This window comes from Dipodomys ordii, unplaced genomic scaffold (genome assembly GCF_000151885.1).
Source record: "Dipodomys ordii isolate 6190 unplaced genomic scaffold, Dord_2.0 Scaffold123, whole genome shotgun sequence".
Classification (NCBI taxonomy): Eukaryota; Metazoa; Chordata; class Mammalia; order Rodentia; family Heteromyidae; genus Dipodomys; species Dipodomys ordii.
In genome coordinates this window covers 594,850-615,642 of record NW_012267339.1, presented here as the reverse complement: position 1 = coordinate 615,642, position 20,793 = coordinate 594,850, and the positions used below count along the sequence as shown (strand labels likewise).

At 41.8% G+C, this 20,793-nt stretch overlaps 1 protein-coding gene across 2 annotated transcripts in view; it reads right to left on the bottom strand.

Moving 5' to 3' along the window:
* Positions 1-13,572: 13,572 nt before the first annotated feature.
* The window catches only part of Aff1 (AF4/FMR2 family, member 1), a 132,065-nt gene continuing 124,844 nt past the window's right edge, over positions 13,573-20,793 (bottom strand). For both annotated transcript variants that reach the window (XM_013029842.1, XM_013029841.1), the window contains exons 16-20: positions 20,391-20,527; positions 19,724-19,795; positions 19,209-19,346; positions 15,989-16,212; positions 13,573-15,058 (exon numbers count right to left, since the gene is read on the bottom strand). In XM_013029842.1, the coding sequence (XP_012885296.1) occupies positions 14,937-15,058; positions 15,989-16,212; positions 19,209-19,346; positions 19,724-19,795; positions 20,391-20,527 (693 nt within the window). In that variant the 3' untranslated portion in view covers positions 13,573-14,936. The remainder of the gene's footprint in view (positions 15,059-15,988; positions 16,213-19,208; positions 19,347-19,723; positions 19,796-20,390; positions 20,528-20,793) is intronic.

Below are 20,793 nucleotides of genomic sequence, written 5' to 3'. Positions count from 1 at the left end.
TCCTAGATAGACTATAATGAGATTTGTCTTGAGGGCAACTTTACTTTCCTGTTGGCTTATTACCATTCTCGCTCAGGTCTGGCTCACATATTGTCCTTTGGGGTTTTCTTTGCTTTCCTGATTGCCCAGTAAAGCATTTAATAGGATACTGTTTCTAATTTTGAAACTAAAAGTAATGGGAGGTCTCTTAGACCATCTTGTCTTCCAACATCCCACAAGCAGAACATCACCCTATACAGAAGGAGGCCAGAGAAAAGGCTATGTTGATGATTCACTTACATTGTGCACCACTCAATTCCTTTCTGAAAATTATCTGTTGACTAACAAGTAAGTTTTTGGTCATAGATTTATGATGTGTGAAGTGTCTTGAACTAAAAACAAAGTGTTTATAAAAGATTGAAGAAATTGTTACTTGGTATAGACATGCCCATCACTGCAGTCTCTTTTTCCATGATTGTTTCAAGCATCTAAAAATTAAAAAAAAATTGAAACTAGTCACTTAGTACATTGATGTGTTACCCCTTCAAAAATAGGACTCCAAAGTACTTATATACATTCAGAAAATAAAGACATTATACCAGAAACTATAATTTTCTTTTTAGAGCAGATGTTTCTACTTAATGTAACAAATGTAATGACCTTTTGCCAAAAAGTATAAAATTCTTACCTGACCATAAATTCTTTGATTTCCCTGTCCCTGTTGATTTACAAACTGATTTTTCCCTGTCTGGAAACAAGAGCTTAGACTAAGACACAGTGGCTGTTTGTACTGGGCACTGCTGTTTTCCTTTCCATGTTCCTTCATGTTTCAGCACTCAGTCTATGCAGTGCTAAATCAGTGTGGTTTGGGGTCAGCTATGAGGTGGAATTATTTACATAAAATCCATTCCTTATCAGTGCAGTGATTCAGTACATTTATAGAATTGTGCCCATCACTCTAATCCGGATTTACTGCATTTATAGCCCCTTCAAAATTCCCAAGAGCCTTTTTCACAGTCAGCTCCCCTTCTCATTAAATTATCCAGGGTAACCACTCAGTTGTTCTTCCCGTGTTTGTCCTTTGTGGGTATTTCATATAAATTGAATCATACTGGTGTTCCTTTGCACCTTGCTTCTTTCATTTGGTGTGATATTTAATGTTGACCTCACCTATGCTGGCACTGAGAGGTGTTGTCATGTGTCTACACCACAACTTCATCATTCCCCAGTGATGGCTATTAGGATTGTTCTATGTGTGGGAATTGTGTGCGGTGCTGCGAATGTTCATAAGCATATCTTAGTGGGCACATGTTTCCACTTATCATGGGTAGGTTCATATATGTGGAATTGCTAGTGTTGATGTAACTTTTTAGAAACTCCTAAACTACTATCCAAAGTGACTATCATATTCTCATCCCAACATAAAAATAAAATTTCCCAGATTCTATTCATTCCCTTTACTTTTTAGATTATATCCATTCTATTGGGTTTGAAATGTCAGTGGTTAAAAACTACTTTAAAATAGCATCTTTTTTGCTAAAGGAAATGGCTGCCCCCTAGTGTCTAATTCTGCACATTACGCTTGCCTTGGGCAAGTGGCACTAATGAGAAGCCTAAAGCTCAAAATGAGCTTGTTAAAATGTACACACACACGCACATATATATACACACATACATACATATATTGATGAGGTGCTTGCACTCTTTTAAGTGCAATGTGAGCCCAGTTTTAAAGTGCTTTCCTCCTTAGTAGTACTAGTATTGAGGATCTTGGCATGTTGGGTGTCCCTTTAAAATGAAAACCAAGTTTATTTTATCTGATTTCATCCAAGGTCTTTGGGCCTGTAAAATGGCCATGGCCTGTGAAGATGGGGAGAAAAGGGTGAAGCTGGCTCTGTCGACTGAAATCTACTACCTCCTTTCAAACCAGAGCCAGAGGAGTAATTTTTTACTAATAGAGTGGATATAATGAATTGCACACAAATGGAGAGAGAGGCTGTGGCTCCTTGGTATTTTCAGGTAACACTTTGTAAATATGTCTGTAGAGGGTTGTTAAATTTTAGGAGACTGAGTCTTAGCTGCCCTGGCTCCAAGGCTCTATTGAATAGAACATGCTGCACATATAAAAAAAGCAGTGAGGTGGTTGGGCTAAAGAATGCACATTGGTAAGGAAAGATGTGGCTTTAGGATATTAGGCTAGTGTGACTAAATAGTGACTTAATTAAAGACCCACAAACATTTTCATTAAAATAGACCACAGAAGTGATACTACATATTTAGAAATAGGAGCAAAATTTCCTCTAAGTCTTAGGCCATAGACTTGCAAATACTTAACTACATTTTACTGTCTGGACATATGTCTGTACAGGTGCTTATTACACCGTCACTCACATACCCATTGCTGATTTACTGCTTCAGTCAGTGAGGCAGGCGTGCAGCTACATCCTCCATTGGTGTGAGACCATGCTGGTACTCTGGTGCTTCACTCCACAGTGAATATGGTCCAACATAATTATTTTATCTCTGGTGCAGCCAGAATAGAAGGAAGGAAGCTTACACAATTTCAGAGTAATCACTGGAATGAAGAAGGAAACTGAAATACTCTGGGATTAAAATTATGATTTTAAAACATTCAGAGCCATTAAAAGCTGTCATGAGGCCAAAATAAATAGTGAAATTTAATATAGGTATCTGAGAGGTGGGTTGCTATGGTGTCTGGATTGGCCTTGAACTCCTGGGTTCAACCTGAGTAGCTTGGAATACAGGTGTGCATTACCACATATGGTTTAATAGGGACATTTGGAAATGTTTTAGAGCAATCTATTACTTATATGGAAAATAACATTTAACTCTTCCTAGAGAAACTACCTTAAAATAAAAGGTGTATGGAGCCGGGTGCCGGTGGCTCAAACCTGTAATCCTAGCTACTCAGGAGGCTGAGATCTGAGGACCACAGTTCAAAGCCAGCCCAAGTAGGAAACTCCATGAGACTCTTATCTCTGATATACCTCTAGAAAACTGGAAGTGGTGCTGTAGCTCAAGCGGTAGAGTGCTCTGCCTTGAGTTGAAGAGCCAGGGATAGTGTCCAGGCCCAGAGTTCAAGCCCCATGAAAGACAAAAAAGAAAAAAAAAGATGTATGCTTTCCCATCTAGTTCTAAAGGTGATTTAAAATTTTTTTAAATTTGTCTCATGTGGTAGCAAATATTTTGAGGGGCAGTATGTTTAACCTAAGTTCTCTATTTTTTTCTATATTTCTGTGGATTAAAAAAAGTTTATGGGGCTGGGAAGGTGGCTCAGTGGTAGAGCGCTTGCCTTGCATGCATGAGGCCTTGGGTTCAATTCCTCAGCACCACATAAGAAAAAAGAAAAAAGCCAGAGGTGGTGTTGTGGCTCAAGTGGTAGAGCGCTAGCCTTGAGCTGAAGAGCTGAGGGATAGCGCCCAGGCCCAGAGTTCAGGCCCCACAACCGGACCCCCCAAAAAATACAAAAATAAAGTAAAAAAATAAAGTTTATGACAATACTAAAGTTTGAACTCAGACTCTCACTCGTGTATGGCTTTCTTGGTCACTGCTGACACTCTACCACTTGAGCCATGCCTCTTAGCCCATCATTTTTTTTTTTTTTTGTCGATTGTGGGGCCTGAACTCTGGGCCTGGGTGCTACAACTTAAGTCACAGTGCCACTTCCGGCTTTTTCTGCTTATGTGGCGCTTAGGAACCCAGGGCCTTTTGCATGCAAGGCAAGCACTCTCCCACTGAGCCACCTTCCCAGCCCTATCATTTTGTTATTTTGAAGATGGAATCTCCAAAATCCTGCCAAGGCTGGCTTTGAACTGCAGTCCTCTAGGGTCAGCTTCTTGAGCAGCTACGAATATGGGTATAAGCCATCAGTGCCTAGCTTGCTCTTTGGACTTTAACCAGGAAATATTACTATTTTCACTTCATAGGTCTTAGGATATCATGCTTCAGCTCCTTTACTACAAGCATCCAGGTAACATACAGAAGGTAGAAGATGGGTATTCAGTCCTTTTTATTTGGTTTCTGATTTATGTTTTTTTGTATGGTGTGAGGGCCAAGAGGTCCATCTTCAGGATAATCAGCTTCTGAACTGAGGTTTTCATCTGTCCATCTTGAAACCTCTCAAATTTGGAAAAAGCTGGGGGGATTTTCAGTGTTGCCTGTTTAGTGACCATTTCCTATTTATCCTTTGAGACTTTTTCCTCTGTGTGTGTGTGTGTGTGTGTGTGTGTGTGTGTGTGTGTGTGTGTGTGTGTGTGTGTGTGTGTGTGTGCTGAGAATGGGTGCTATCCCTGAGCTCTTTTTCCCCAAGGCTAGTGCTCTACCACTTGAACCACAGCGCACTTCTGGCTTGTGTTGTGATTAATTGGAGATAAGAGTCTCACAGACTTTCATGCCTATTCCACGATCCTCAGATCTCAGCCTCCTGGGTAGCTAAGATTACAGGCGTGAGCCACTGGTGCCTACCTTGTTACTTTTGTGTGTGTGCGCCTGTCCTGGGGGTTTTGCTCAAGGCTAATACTCTTCCACTTGAGTCACAGTGCCACTTCCAGTTTTTTGGTTTTGTTTTTGTTTTTTTTTTGTAGCTTAATGGAAAAAGACTTTCCTGCCTGTGCTGGCTTTGTGGATCCTCAGATCTCAGCCTCCTAAGTAGCTAGGATTACAGGCATGAACCACTGGCACCTAGCTGCTCCATGATTTTCAGATCTTTTTTTTTCTTTTACTGGTACTGGTTTTTATGTTTGCCTAGCAAGCACTTATCACTCATTATGTTCATTTTATTTTTTATTTTTTCAGTCGTGGGGCCTGAACTCTGGGCCTGAGCGCTGTCCCTCAGCTCTTCATCTCAAAGCTAGCGCTCTACCACTTGAGCCAGAGTGCCACTTCCAGCTTTTTCTGATTATCTGGCACTAAGGAATTGAACCCAGAGCCTTATGCATGCAAGGCAGGCACTCTACCACTGAGCCAGCCACCTTCCCAGCCCTAGGTTCATTTTTATTAAGGTTTATTTCACCAAAATTTACCTTTCTGTTAAGCTTGAGTCAAGTGTACTGCTGTCATCACTAGAGTGGGGAAGTTGAGGAAATCACAGGTGACATGTAAAGCATATAGGACAATGTGTTAGAATTTTCCAATGACTACATATTCTCAGTTCTCTTCCATCTCCAGTTTACAAAATCTAATGTCAACTCAATCCAGTTTTACTAACATAATCATCTAAAACCAGTAAAATGTCAACACTGACAGTAAAGTTGATAAAACCCCCATTTCCTCTAGCTCTCACAAACAAAACCACTTCAAACTTGGTCACCCAGATCTGTATCCCAATATGGGCATATTTTATCTTGCAGTTATATTTGCGTGTGTTGGTGCTGGGGCTTGAACTCAGGGCCTGTGTGTTGTCCCTCAGCTTTTTCATTTATACCATTTGAGCTACAGCTCTGCTTAGGCTTTTTGGTAGTTAATTGCAGATCCACATTTTACAGACTTTACCGCCTAGGCTGGATTCGCATGATCTTCAGATATCAACCTCCCCGAGAAGCTAGAATTAGACATATGAGCCACCCAATGCCAAGTTCAAGCTATAAAGCATGCCCAGGACTAATTTGGAAGATAGTTTCAAAAGTATAAAGAATACAAACACATACTTTCCTCTTCCATATTCCTGTTTTTTTGGTCAGTGTTGTACTGTGGAGAATTAGGACAAATATCCAGCCAGAACTAACCCACAGGGTGTTGTTCACTTTAGAATGCCATGTATGTTAAAGAGAAATGGCTGGAAGTGGAGACATGGGAGACATTGCTATTTGAGTGGGAAAACAAAAGTGACTTGTTACCTGGATAGAGAAGACATGAGGCTTTATGCTTACTTCTGAAGCATGCTATAAAGGAAGCCACACTATATGGAGTAGATGTAACTAAAAAACTCACATATAAGAAACCACTTTGCCCACTTTTCCTCTTCATTCAAAATAATTATTAATAGGACCATCTTCAACAATCAGGGCTATTGGTGGTGAGATTTGGTGCACCTGATCATAGAGATAACCATTATGAAATTTCTATGTAGTAGATTTCAAAATGACCAGTGTTAAAACAGGCTCTGGTGGCTCGTGACAGCAATCCTAGCTACTCAGGAGGCTGAGGCCTGAGGATTGTGGTTCAAAGCCAGCCCAGGCAGGACAGTCTATGAGGCTCTTATCTCCAATTAACTGCCCAAAAGCTGGAAGTGGAACTGTGGCTCCAGTAGTAGGGCACTAGCCTTGAGCAGAAAAACTCAGGGATATCACTGAGGCCCTGAGTTCACACCCCAGGACCCTCACAAAACAAAAGACATCTACTTTATCCAGAATGAATGCAATTCACTTGGACATGTAGTTTTAAAGATTGGCGGAGCTTCAGATAAACTTCTGGGCCAGCAACACACATGGAGACTTTATTATTGGCATGTTACTTCCTGTAGGGTTGAGAGAAAAGCTTGAGGGGAACAGTTGTTAGCAGCTCACAGGTGAGCGACATCCTCTGACATGAAGAAGAGCCATTTCTAATGGGTTGCTGACAGTATTTAGGCAAAAAAAAATTTTTTAAGCTTTATTTTAGCTTTTTTTTTTTTTTTTTGGTCAGTTGTGGTGCTTGAACTTAGGTCCAGCTTCACTTCTGCTTTAAAAATTTTTTTTAATTTATTGTAAAGATACTGTACAGTGGGGTTACAGTTACATGAGCAAGGGAATGAGTGCTTCTCCACCATGCGAGGTGGGGCAGCAGGTCTCTTCCTGCCTGAAAGAAAAAGAAAATGAGATGAGTACAGAAACCAGCATTTCAAGAAATGGCCAGGGGCTGAGAGTTACCTAGAATGTGTGAAGCCCTGGGTTCAACTCTCAGCATGAAAGAACCAAATGGCTAATAAGTCTGTGACCCAATAATCAACTTCATTAGAGAAATGCACATTGAAGTAGCATGAGATTGCTTTTTACACTGCACCCACAGTTAAGGTGGTTTGGTTTACATATATATACAAATATAAAATGGAGTCAGGCATGGTGGTAGCACACTATCCCAGCACTCAGGAGGCTGAGGTGAGGGTATCCTGCCTGAGGCCAACCAGGGCCACATGGTGAATTGAAGGCTAGATTGGGCTATATAATGAGACTACCTCACCACAAAACAAGTTGAAATTCTGGTTGAAGACAACCTCCATGGGTACTGTTCAGAAAACCAGAGATTGCACCAGACCATGCCAGTTCAGCAGCACTGTAGGAGTCCTGTGGCCAGCCTTTTGGGTACCAGGTAACATTGCACAAGGGATTTGTTTGAAGATGGTAGGGCAAGTAGAGCCACTTTCTCATATTCCCTTCTATTGTGTGCATTTGATTTTGCACATTAACCATGTAGAAAATTAGCTATGTACAGGGGCACCTGGTTTTGCTTTTGGGAGTGTGTATTGCAAAGGCACTGGAGACACACCAACCCATAATTGCTGCTTCTACGTATACATAAAATAAGGTGAAGGAGATGTTTGGGCTGGACCCAGTAACAGAGAAGGGTGGTTTAAAGCACTTATCCAGGGCACACACCATGGCTTTTTGCATCTAAAATAGAACTATCTATTTGGAAAGTATTTCAAGACCCACCCTCTAGTCTGTTAGAAGACCTCCATTATCAGAGCCTTGGTGTCTCACTGAAGGCTTACTTGAGCTGAGTGTGGTCTACCAGGAAGCCACAAATGCTGAAAGAGCCCAGTTCTTAAGACCAGACATTACAATTAGCTAATCACAACCAACAGCAGATTAACCTCGATTCTACTATGGTAGAATTCTACTATGGTAAAAATTCACTGGGCTCTAAAGTTGTTTGGAATAGATTGGAGGAATTGAAGCACCACCTGGATGATGTGAAAAGTAGCCTGGACTGTGACCGTATGCTCCAGCACCTGGCAGATGCTAAATGTCTTCAGGTAATGCGGGCTCCTAAAGTGCCTCTGCTCACTGATAAGGCTCCGAAGCTCCAAAGCAACTATAGGCTCATGCCTACAGTTCTAGCTGTCAGGATGAGGCTAAGAGCAGAGTGATTCAGAGTCATCCTAAACTACCTCCCTTTAACTAGCAAAGGGCTGGACCCTAGAGGTGTGGTTCAAGTGGTAGAGCACCAGTTGTGATTTTTAAAAGTGTGAGTACAAGATCCTGTGTTCAAGCCCCACTATCAGCATATGTGTGTGCACACACTATGAGAAGACACAGGGGACTGAGATCACCACTTACCAGCCACCTCCATGGCTTTTGCTTGGTGTTAGACTGTCCCTTGCACTGTCTGGGAAACAGTGGTTGAGATACCAAAAGCAGAAAATCATAAGAACACTGGCAGAAGTCTGCCTACTTAAAGTTTTTAAAACTGTCAAAAAGTATAAAAACAAAACGAGAATGTGGAGAGAAATAAAACATGAATTTCTTTAATACATATAAGGAAAACAATGTCCTTGCTTAGACTACATGGATCATCTTTTCTGTTGAACCTGCTTAGCAACCCTGTCCTCCATTACTCAGAGCACATTTCCTCTGATCTCAGTGAAAACTTCCCGCATTCATCAGGACTTCTGCACAGTCTCTAATATAGGGGCCACAACCCAGGTCCTGCAAGCCACAATGCATGAGGAAAAAAAAGTTGCATAAGTGTAAGAAGTGGGGCTGGGAAGATGGCTCAGTGGTAGAGTGCTTGCCTTGCATGCCTGAGGCCCTGGGTTCGATTCCTCAGCACTACATAAGCAAAAAGAAAAAAGCCAGAGGAGGCGCTGTGGCTCAAGTGGTAGAGCGCTAGCCTTGCGCTGAAGAGCTGAGGGACAGCTCCCAGGCCCTGAGTGCAGGCCCCACGACCGGACCCCCCCCCCAAAAGTGTAAGAAGTGTAAGCACACAGTACTCCATTTCCCACTGTCAGGTTCTGTGAGTTTTTCCATCTTCCAAACAATACCCAGGAATGGTGGGGTTCGAGAACAGATCCACTGCATCCAACTTTTCTCTGGGACTGACAAAATGATGGAAAATACACCTGCTCTCAGCACCTAATGAAGTTACTTGATTCAAGTTAGGATCACAAAATAGATTCTAAAAATATGGAAAGGTTTTTGGGAAAATATATAAAAGAGTTCTAGCTGGGCCCTGGCAGCTCACGCCTGTATTCTTAGCTAGGGAAGAGACCGATCTGGGATTGCAGTTCAGAGCCAGCCTGGGCAGGAAAGTCCAGAAGTGGTGCTTGGCAGAAAAAAAAGCTCAGGGACATTGCTCAAGCCCTGTGTTCAAACCCCAGGACCAGCACCAAAATAAAATAATACATCCAGTACCTTTGGATGGGATAAAGTATGGTGTCCCTGGGGAGGATTCTGGCCAAATAGAACCCAATTACTAGTTGTGACTTTCCGTTTTTAGGAATGAGTTAATGGACACTTGAGCGAAACCAGTGCACAATGGCAGACATTACAAGGGGAGAGAGGAAGTGCTCAATAGACTAAACAGACAACCAACAAAATTGGTGGAGTCCATGTTTAAAAAAAAAAAAAAAAAGCTCCAAGACAGTTTGAGGGAAACTGCTGAAATTTTGAATATGGACTATTTAACACTGAAAACTTTTATTAGCGGCTGTAATGGTATTTTAGTTACCATTTACTTTCTCTGGAAAAGCATCCAGAGATGCATGCTCAAATTTTTTAGGAGAGAGAAATACATCTGCCGCAGAGGAAGCAAAGACCAGTTAGCCTTTAGATTCCTTTCAATACAAACCTGCTTACTTAGCAAAGAAGTTGAAAGCAGGTGAACTTGGTCACTGATGCACACACCTGGTAGTCAACATTAGGACAGGCTACCCTGGTGACATTAGACTTGCTTGTGTATGACTATAATCTTAAAATAGACCAAGCAGGGTAAGTGACCTCATCATATTACTTCCCCTACTTTGGTAATGAACACATTCTGGGAATGAGAGCACATGAGACCATGTTTAATGCATAGACAGCAATTTCATATAGAGAAAAATTTTTTTTTCCAGATAGACCTTCACAACATAGCCCAGGCTGCCTCAGCCTCCAGAGTGCTGATATATCAAGCTTACACACAACTCCATGTCTGGCTTCACATAGCCATCTTAATTATTCAAACTACTAAAAAGTACAGACTCACCCCCAATGATTTCTCTAAATTTTTATTTATTTATTTTTTTTACAGCTCGATCCTCTTGTGAAAAGGAAAGAATTTGAAGATGAACAATTACACTTTTTAAAAACAGCATTTACTCCTCATTACAGAGAACAAACAAAAGATTTGTGGCACATTTATCTTTGGAAATATCTTTTGCAAATATCTTTTTCCTCTAGAAAAAAACTTCAATTCTCTCACAGATCATGTCTGTCTCTTTCAGAGGACTATACAAGGCAGCTAATTTTCACAAAAGCTCCAAGTTGCAGTTCCATTGCTGAAGTAGAAAAAAAAAAAATCCGTGGAGTTCCCCTTGCTGTGTTGCACGTCTTCCCATTGAAAGCATCCCTGCTTCCTATCGTACATACAAAATCACTGCTCTGACAGCAGTGGCTGGCACATTATTCTACAGTAATCAAAGAAAAATTCACTCAAGACCAACCAGTGATTTTCATTTATCCACTGGACCACTTCTTTTTTTAAACAATTTTAACAATACCAAGATTTGACTTTTTCTCTAACATTGTAAGAAAGCAAAAAATATATAATATAATAAAATATATAATGGTAATAAATAAAAAAAAAGGCAACTCTACTCGGGTATCATCCAAATCACAATCACATTCAGGAAAAACAAAAAAAACAAGATTTGGGACCATGCGTACACTCACACATAACACACCCAGCAAGAACAGTGTATACTCAGCATCTGAGGGGAGGCTGTGAGTGATCCTAACAATACATGCCATGGCCTGAACAAAAGGCAAACTTAATACTGCCTGTAATGAGCATTGCTTAAACATCTACTTTTAAGCAAAGCAAGTTTTATCTTTGTTCGGCCATTGCTGCTGCACCATGCAGCTCAGCCAGCCTTGCTGTGGGCGGTCTTATTTCCTTATCCTTCCAGGCCAATATATTAATATACAGACTCCCAAGGAGCACTAGGTTTCTTTCCTGCCCTCCGAGGCTCCCCAGCAGGTAGAGAAACATGAGTGCTTCTCTGCCCATCACAATAGCTAGTGATGTCTGATACACAGTGGAACAGAATATAGTGTGAATTCCCATGGGACCAGAAACGTGCAGCCACCTGAAAAGTAGTAGATGGTTCTTGTTAATGCTTCATAAATAACTAAGGAACATGGCCAGAAGAGGGATGTGCATTCTCAGTCACCAAGAAGCCAAAATAACTAGATTGCACATTGAAGGCTCCATGGCAGAAATACTACTTGCAGTGTTCGAAGGAAAACCCCAATCCATGCGCTTCTGCCATTACATACTTCCCTCCAACAAGACAACCACACAGGCATAGAAAAATACCGTATTTACATCTATTATTTCCAAATGGGAACAAAACAACTGAAAAGGACGAAGAGAAAAAATAACACCGTAATTGATGCTGGCATCTCCCCACAGATGTAATGCACCCCTCACTTGTGTTTCCAAAAGCTTCAAGGAGTCTTTCATGATCTAAATATGGCTAATCAGTGGCAGAGTATAACAAATGAAGTGGTAAATTTTCCAAGATATTTTGTAGTGTTGGGAAAAATTAAAAGACAATCAAAAGCCATGAGAAAAAATTGAAATATCCAACTCATTTACCTCAGGATGCACAAATATGCTTCGAATTCCACAAAAGTAGAAGATTTAAGATCCATGTAACAGTCCTTGAAGATGTGGCAAAACTTACCATTATTTCAAAATTAGGTTTGATCAATCAAAGCACAAACAAATGCACCTTAATCATTTGTGTCTACATCCAAGATAACGGTTGTGAAGAAACAAGAGTTTTGTTTTCAAAAGTTTCCATGCAGGAATCACAGTAAGATTAAACTCCTGCTCTTATGTAAGGTACACCTAATTAAGGCAAATATTTTCAACCCAAAGTGGGTTGAGTTGGTTTCTAAACATCCTGAGTTCTAGAATTAGAATAAGGGAGATAAAGATGGCCCAATTTGTCCAGGACAGTTAGTTACACATATCTGCTAAAACATCTACAAAATAAAGGGCATTTTGTTTAAGAAAAAAAAAGTCAAATGTTTTTCTCATTATGCATTTCATATTACCATCTTGTTGTAATTCATTTCTAATAACTGTTCAGTGGGCTCTCCCATCCCCATCCCACGGCCACCCTGTGGCCTATGTTTTCACAACGTGGGTGATATGCTAAGTTTCAGTAAAATGTTTTTCATTATTTAGAAAGGCTCTTAAATTCATTGATTCACATTTTAACGATCTCCCAGAGCAGAAACATTTGACACTTTTCAAAGACAATGTTCTATTTCCTATTACAGGCAGACACACTCCTCTGTAGTGGCAAAGACAACATTTGCACTTTATTTTCACTTCTTAAGGATACTTTTCTGTCTCACTGTGAAGTGTATACTATTATTGTTACAGAACTTCACATATCCAAAGGCTTAATTTTATGATCTAATCTCTCAAATTATCTGTATCCGTGCAAATGTTGCCTTTGTAAGCATGCAGTGGAAAAGTGCAAATGTTTAAAAATTCCTTCAGATTTCTATATACAACTGTAAGGCATAAAGACCTTCAGCCTAGTACACATTTCACCAGCAACTACCTTTTACGTATTCCATTACAAAGACAGTCATTAGCAATTATCTTTTAGGTAAATGAATATTGCAGTAAGAACTAGAAACATCCAATGTCCAAAGCAGTACAAGCTAATATACCCAAATTCATTGATTTTCCAAAGAACAAATATATTTTTAATAGAGTTTGGAAGGGAGAGAAGAAAAACCCCACAAAGGCAGTCACTGTGAACAAGCAACCTGTTCTTTTCAAATTGGCTGAGAAATCTCCTGGGGAATGTTTTCAGTCAAGGGTACACTGGCTGTCAGCTCAGAAAGAACTCAGCACATACAGCAAAGCCCTTCATAACTTCCATACAGCTTGTTTCAGGAGCCATGAGCAGATGGTAAGAAAGGCATAATGCTGCAGCCATCATATAGCCCTTAGGCTAGCTGCTCGCCCCTCTATAGGATGCACAACAAAACTACCAAGGCCAATTACTGTTCACACCAGTGTTCGTGTTTTAAAACTAGCTGTTTAGAGAGAGTAGCTGCTTTAGTGCATCAATAAAGAAAACTGCTTCATCAGGATCACATATGAAGGTCTTCTGCTCAGATATTAACACTCTGTGGGTAAAGCCAGTGGTACAGAAGAGCCAGAGGGACATCGCCACACAGAGTTCCCGCTGTGACAAGTGAGCTCACTCCCATGTCTAGGGCCCTCCATATAGTCAATCTACCAACAGTGTTCTCACATTCATCACAGGGGCTGCACGTGGCTTCACAAATAACTGTGAAATGAAATACAAAGGTAACAACAATGTGTAGAGGTGCAGAGGCAACAGGAGAGAAAGACCGATTAGGAATAACTCTAACTCTTCGATTTTAATACATGTTCAAGTTCTACATATAAAAGGGATATAAAGCACTGGCTTTTAAAAACACTGAACTCAAACGAGTATTCTAATAATAACCTTCTAAGTTTCAAGGAAAAACTGTGCTTATGGGCCTGGGGGAATTCTTTGTTCTTTCATTTTAGTTCTTTCAAATAGATTTTGGTTTAATGTAGATAGCAGGGTGACAGCTTATGGAAAGGCCACAGTTCCTCTTCAACTTAATCAAATCGAGTTGGCCAACAACACTCTGAAGTGAAGGCATGTAGTGGCAATGTTTTCAAAGTCAAATTTATACTCCAAATCTTCACATCTGGTCAGGAAATTAACTTCCTCATGACAATCAAGACACTGGAAAGTTTCATTTTGTTATAAATATAATCTGTAACAGAAAAATATAGCCTAAGAAGATTTCATTTTTCTTTGTTCATTGACAAAATTCTGAGTTCATTAGAATAGTTACCACACAGCTACAAACCACCCATCAGCACCTTGAATTCCAGCTCAGTTAAACAAAAATTAAAAACCACTTTAGCGATCTGGTCAGGTATAAATGTTGGTTCCCTCCTCCCCCAAGGTGGGCTGTTTAGAGCATCATCGATGTTTTAGTTACGTGCCTTCCTGGAGTAGGGTAGGAATGGAAGCGCCAGTCCTCTTGGGGTATGAGATGCTCCCAAATGTGGCCGCTCCTCCTCCAGTGCTCCATTTGGGCTGCCTTTCAGCACAGTAAAAGAAATCTTCACGGGGGAAAATGTGTTTAGGGAGTAGGGCCAGGAATCACCTTCAGTTGTATAAATACCAATCCTTAGAATCAAAGCCACTGTTCAACAGCAGGACGAGGGGTATAATGGAGTCCTTCACAACTTATATTTTACAGATGGCCATTAGAATTCATGAAGCAATGTTTCCCCAAAAACATTTTTAAAAAATCATCCACAAAACCCTTCACCACAAATCATTGTTTTGTTTTTTTTTTTTTAAAATTCCTTTTGGAAATGGGATTAGTATGGCTACTGAGATGAAAAGAACTTGCTTTCAGAGTTGAAATTGCTTCTCCTCATTTCATTTGCAACTTGTATTCTGTGGAGTAAACAAAACACCCAAAAACAAAACAAAACAAAAGCACAGAAATGTCTCTAGACCATCGATATGCCCATCAGGGCATACTGCACCTCCATCCTTTACTCCGGAAAAGCAACATCATCTCTGGGGCTGGCCTCCATCTCTGCTTCCCTACTGGAGTTTGATGCCGTCTAATGAGACAAATGTCTATGCTGATTTTGAGGCTTCCAATGTGCAAAACAGTTTCCAAGGCATTGTGTCAGCTGGGCTCACGTTAAGGTGTTTTGGTTACTTGTTTCAGCCGCTGCAAACCCTGTCTTGTATAGTGTACCAGGTCCACTAAACTGCTATTGAGGGCCAAGATACATACTTTGGTGCTCAGTTGAGCAAAAAATTCTGAAGGGGGAGAAAAAAAAAAGAAAGGAAGGAAAAGAATGAATGTAAATACATATGCACATATAAAATAGATGTTATAACCCCTTCAAATCCTACAGTTTATCTATCACATCATATATATATATATATATATGTACATATATATAAACCTATAAAACTACACACACACACACACACATCTCACAGACTAATGTAGCTGTCAATTCTAGAAGGGGAGAAACAAACTTAGCTTTAGAGCTGGCACTTTTTATTACCCAATTTATACATTTGGATCGACTATGAATAAACAAGGGAAAATGCTGATTGAATGATGTTAAAAGCATAATTATATTGCTAACAAAAATCTAAGAGGCTGTACAGAAATTGAGAGGCTACAGCTAGCTGGCTGCCTTCTTCTCTACAGCTGGAAAAGAACTGAAATGAATGGCCTTCACTAGGCACTCATTTGTGCAAGCTGCCACTGGCACCAGCGGAACTCTGGGGGACCTTAACTGCTCCTCAGCCTTGGGTTTCTCCAGGGCCTTCTTTCCCAGCATGTTTCAAGAGAGTTTACTGAGCCTATTTGCTGCCTTGTGGTTCCAGCTTTTCTTCTTAGGGTAAACTGCAAACAAACTCAGCATGGGGATTGTGCTACTTCCTATCTCCAATGTGCTGAGCCTAGGAACAGCCAATGCTTTGCCTGGGCTGCAATGATGACAGCAGAACTTGTGAGCAGGCAAGGTACAAAAGCCACTTCCATTTTGGTTTTGCTCAGATCTAGCCACAGAGCTCAAAGAAGAAAAACAGCTACGTTAGGAGGCAGGAGGCAGAAATGAGAGGAGTAAGCAGCTCTTCATGTCCTTGTCTTCAAAAAATTGAACATGAGACAGAGTGCAGTACTCCCTCCCAGTCTCCGAGTCTGTGCACCTCCCTGGTGAGAGAGCCCTTTACCTTTATTCTTCCTCAAAAGAACCTCGGCCTGTTCCCACAGATCAAAGGCGGTAAGGACATGGGATGTGATGTTCACATAGGAGGAGGTCATGTTCTGGATGGAGACCGGGGTACTGATGGCGGCAGTCACTCCGCTGCTCCCCATACTGCCAGCGCTTGACTGGGACCCTACAGAGCTGGCAGGAGAAGGCATTGGAGAGAGAGGGGATGGGGTGCCTGTGCTTCTGCAAGGGGGGGGCAAGAGAGAGAGAGAGAGAGAGAACACTGGTTAATCACTTTATTGTCCCAGAGCACAGTATTCCTGTCTCTAGAGTTATGGTCTAAGCCACAGTGCTTCAGTGTACTCCTGGCAGAATGATAATCTTTGACTCCCAAAAGGTGAGAGGTATCTCTGTGGACCAGCACGCTATCCATTGTGCATTCCACTTTCTCTGTGGGAATCCCTCCTCTTCCCATGCCCGTATCCCATGTACTGCTAGCCACACTGTATTTCACTGTGGGCTTTTTTTTTTTGGGGGGGGGGTTGTTGTTTGTGTGGAGTGCTGGGGTTCTGGCACGTCAGCTAGGAGCTCTGCCGCTGAGCTACATGGCCAGCCCTGCAGCTCAGCCCTTCACCTGCTATCAGAGTGCTCACTCTCGCCACTATGGAGATAGCATGGCTTCCTTTCGGCCACCACTGCAACTTCTCTCTTTCTCGACTTAACCTCCTTTTCCTGAGTCACAACACCACAACAGAGGCCAAGCCCTACTAATTCTGACTTACTAGCAGTTAGCATGTGTTTTCTTAAATTTGTATTAAGTACACATTCAAAGAAATTCCCATCCCATAAATCAGATTATGAGGACAACGTTTCTTGATCAATGTCACCCCTTCGTTCTCCCCTATTATTCCTCCTCTCATTTCCACCCTCATTTTTTACATAATGTATATCAAATAGAATGACTGCACTTGCTCACCTTTGCTCCCTCCACTCATGTGGATTCTTGATTAATTCCCAAATAAACGAACAGATACAGAATACAGGAGGAGGAAGTGGACACAAGAAGAGTATCAAGAAACTTCATTTCTCTCTACTCTGCCCTTAGCTTAGTATCTAGTCATCAGACACCTCATGTGGCTCATGTAGAAAAACAAGGAAATCACTTAGACATAAAAAGCAAATGGGACTGGGAAGGTGGCTCAGTGGTAGAGCGCTTGCCTTGCATGCATGAGGCCCTGGGTTTGATTCCTCAGCACCACATAAGCAAAAAGCAAAAAGCCAGAAGTGGCGCTGTGGCTCAAGTGGTAGAGCGCTAGCCTTGAGCTGAAGAGTTGAGGGACAGCGCCCAGGCCCAGAGTTCAGGCCCCACGACTGGAAAAAAAAAAAAAAGCAAATGGTATTAGAATGATGTAGCAGCAGTGTCATGATGCATCTGCTTTGTGAGCGAGCTCTGACAATCCTGAAGCATGCCCAGCAGAGTGCACATTTTCAGGGACAATAGAGAAATATTTCTGAGGGGAGCACTTGTCTCTGCCTTGGCTCCTGCTACATGCCCAGGAGCTACCAGGGTTCATGTGAAGAGGTACTCCAGCTGGACAAGTGGTTGGCTTGTCTACGACAATGTGACTGTCAACAGGCAGTGTGCCTGGTGAAGTTTTCAGCAGTAATAAATTACTTCTCAGTCAGTACATTTTCAAGAAGCCATATGGGAGTGTCTTCTTTTGAATTGCTGGAAAGAGGACAGTCTGCTAAGTGATGCTCTGAAAAATGGTAAAACCTTTCAGAACTGGGAAGTTCCCAAGCAATATGATCAAACTCAAAAAAGCAAGAAACCTGAACTGGTGGTAGTGAATAATCCCAGCACTTGAGAGGTTAGCAAAGGAGAATCATTAAGTTTGGGCCCTACCTCTCTACCCCAAGCCAAAGGGACTACACAGTTTCAAATACAGAGATGGAGAGGAGACAAAGGAGGGAGAGAGGGAGACAGTGCACATACAACACTACATATAGTTTTATTATGGTATACTGCTGTTTTATCATCATCATCATCATTATTTATGGGTAGAGTTGGGAATGGAATCCAGAGCCTCAGAAATGCTAGGCAAGCACTCTCTCCAAGTCACATTCATAACCCTTGTTATTAATCTCTTATTAGGCTTCATTTATAAACTCTTACGAGTATGTATAGGAAAAACATAGTATATATAGGGGACTGGTACTATCTGTGGTTTCAAGCACCCACTTGGGGTCTTGAATTGTGTCACCAGTGGGTAAGCACTGTACTTGTTTTGGGGAGTAGGAGGAGGTCAGTCATGGGGCTTGAACTCAGGGCCTGGGCGCTGTCCCTCAGCTCTTCTGCTCAAGGCTAGCACTCTACCACTTTGAGCCACAGTGCCCCTTCCGGTTTTCTGGTGGTTTACTGGAGATAAGAGTCGAGACGTACAAGTCGTTATGTTGAAAACGAACTTTTCAACTTTGGTGGGGGGGGAGGGGGGAAATTGGATGGGGGGGGGGCAGATGGGAAGGGATGGGAAGGGGATACAAGGGAGGAGGCTACAATGCTTGATAAGAAATGTACTCATTATCTTGCCCATGCAATTGTAACCCCTCTGTACAGTATTTTCAAAATAAAAAGAAAAAAAAAACTTTTAGAAAAAGAAAACAGGACAGTAAGGGAAGGAGTAACATTGTCCAAAAAGAAAGTGTACTCATTCCCTGATTTATGTAACTGGACCCACCCTGTACATCACCTTTATAATAATAATAAAAATGAAATAATAGTAAAAAAAAAAAAGAGAGAGTCTCTCAGGGACTTTTCTGCCCACGCTTCGAACCATGATCCTCAAATCTTAGCCTCCTGAGTAGCTAGGATTACAGGTATGAGCTACCAGCACCCAGCTCTTATTTTTTTTTTTTAACAGAAAGAAAAATCTCTTTACATTTCCTAACGTTCATTTCCACATTGTGTTGTGTGACAGAGGGATGGAGGCTCTTCCTCTAAGAGTATCCCCCACACTATACCTTTGATGTCGTCCAGTCAGCCAAAAGCTTGATTCCTAACTAGTTCTCAAAAAGCAAAAATATGCTAAGGACTTCAGTGAAGGAGCAAGTAAGCAAAAAGATAAAGCATGTGAATTTTTAAAATCTAGCATCAGCTATATATACACCAGCAGCTGCTAAAGCAGTAAATAGTGAGATGCATTTGTTTTGTAGATGAATGAAATTAGACTTATCATTACCTTGCAACGCATGGAGAAGGTGCCTGTGTCACTTTGGAAGAACTCTTGAAGTGTTCGTTAAGTGTACGAGAATACTTTATTGCTATGTCTTTTTTACAGCGAAACATGGCCATGTTCAGGAGAGACTGGCAACGCATGCTGTGAACAAAAATACAAGTTACAGTGACCCATGCGGCTTCATGGAAAGGACTCTGCCACACAGAAAGGAGCCAATTATCCCTCAAAAGTACAATGGAGTACCCAGGAGAGGAAAGGTACTGGACTGCAGGACGCAGACTGGAAAACACAAATGTATGTGGATAGGATTTATGTCGCAAGACCATTGCAGTCACTGAGTCCGCAGTGAAGCAGCAGCAGACGCCATGCGGCCCTAATCACAACCAACCCACCACCAAGAGACTCACATGCCTCTCATCACAATTTTTACATTAAGAAGAAAGCAAATTTCAAACTCGTGTTTCACATCCAGAGAAACACTGACTTGGTGCTATTTAGACAAAGAAAAATGTACCCACCATAAAACAGCAAATATTTTCTCTTGTGTTGGCATGGTGGCATCAGAGAAGCATTTTAATGACATCACGAATCTAAGGAGAGGTGTAAAGATACATGAGGTTAAACAAAGGCAGTCACAGATCCCAGCCCGCGTACCTTGTCATGCCCGTGCTGGGCACTGACTCTTCCTGCAGTTCTAAGACTGGGTGCAGCCCAGAAAACAGGGACGCGTTAGAGCAACAACGAGACCATTCAGAAAACCCAGGCCCTGTGGCCTGTCTGCCTCCTCATACCGGTGCCACAGTGTCCTCACGGTCCCCTGCACCGTGAGGTAAACACACACCGGAGCAACAGAGATAAGAAAGCTGAACTGGAAAGGCCAATCTTTCCCTCCAAGGCTTGGCTTTCTCAGCACACCTTGGCAAGATGAGAGAGTGGGACCCAGTCATTCTGTGTTTCATCTAGATCAGATCACAATTTCACCTAGGAAAAAAAGAGTTCTTGGGCAACAACAACAACAACAAAAAAGTGCTGGGAACTGAACCCAGGGGCTCATGAGTGGCATGTGTGCAATACCACTGGACTGCACCCCTACCCCTGGTAACTTTTTCAAGACTCTCCTTTCTAAACACTAAGGTTCCAGGGGCATAGACAGTCAAGGTGAGGAGAGGAACCCCTCACACTTACTTAATAAGATCCACAGTGTCTGAGTACACCGTGTAAGCTGACTTCGATGCTGGCATTTCTGACTCCATGGCAATTCCACATTCAATGAAGGACAGGATGGCTTCCAAGTACTTAAAGGCCTTTCCAACCTTGTCTGTCTGTAAAAGAACACAGTCATTGTCAGGCTTAAGGCAGGCTTTAGTTTCTCACCCTTGTTCTTTACTGTAACTTGAACTTTGCTGTCTTAGTTTTCTTGTGGTCAAAGAGAAGTGGAGAATGAACCAGCTAAAAGTGGTAAGAACCAAGGCTAGCTTTTTTTTTTTTTTGGAGGAGGGGGGTCTGGTCGTGGGGCCTGAACTCTGGGCCTGGGCGCTGTCCCTCAGCTCTTCAGCTCAAGGCTAGCGCTCTACCACTTGAGCCACAG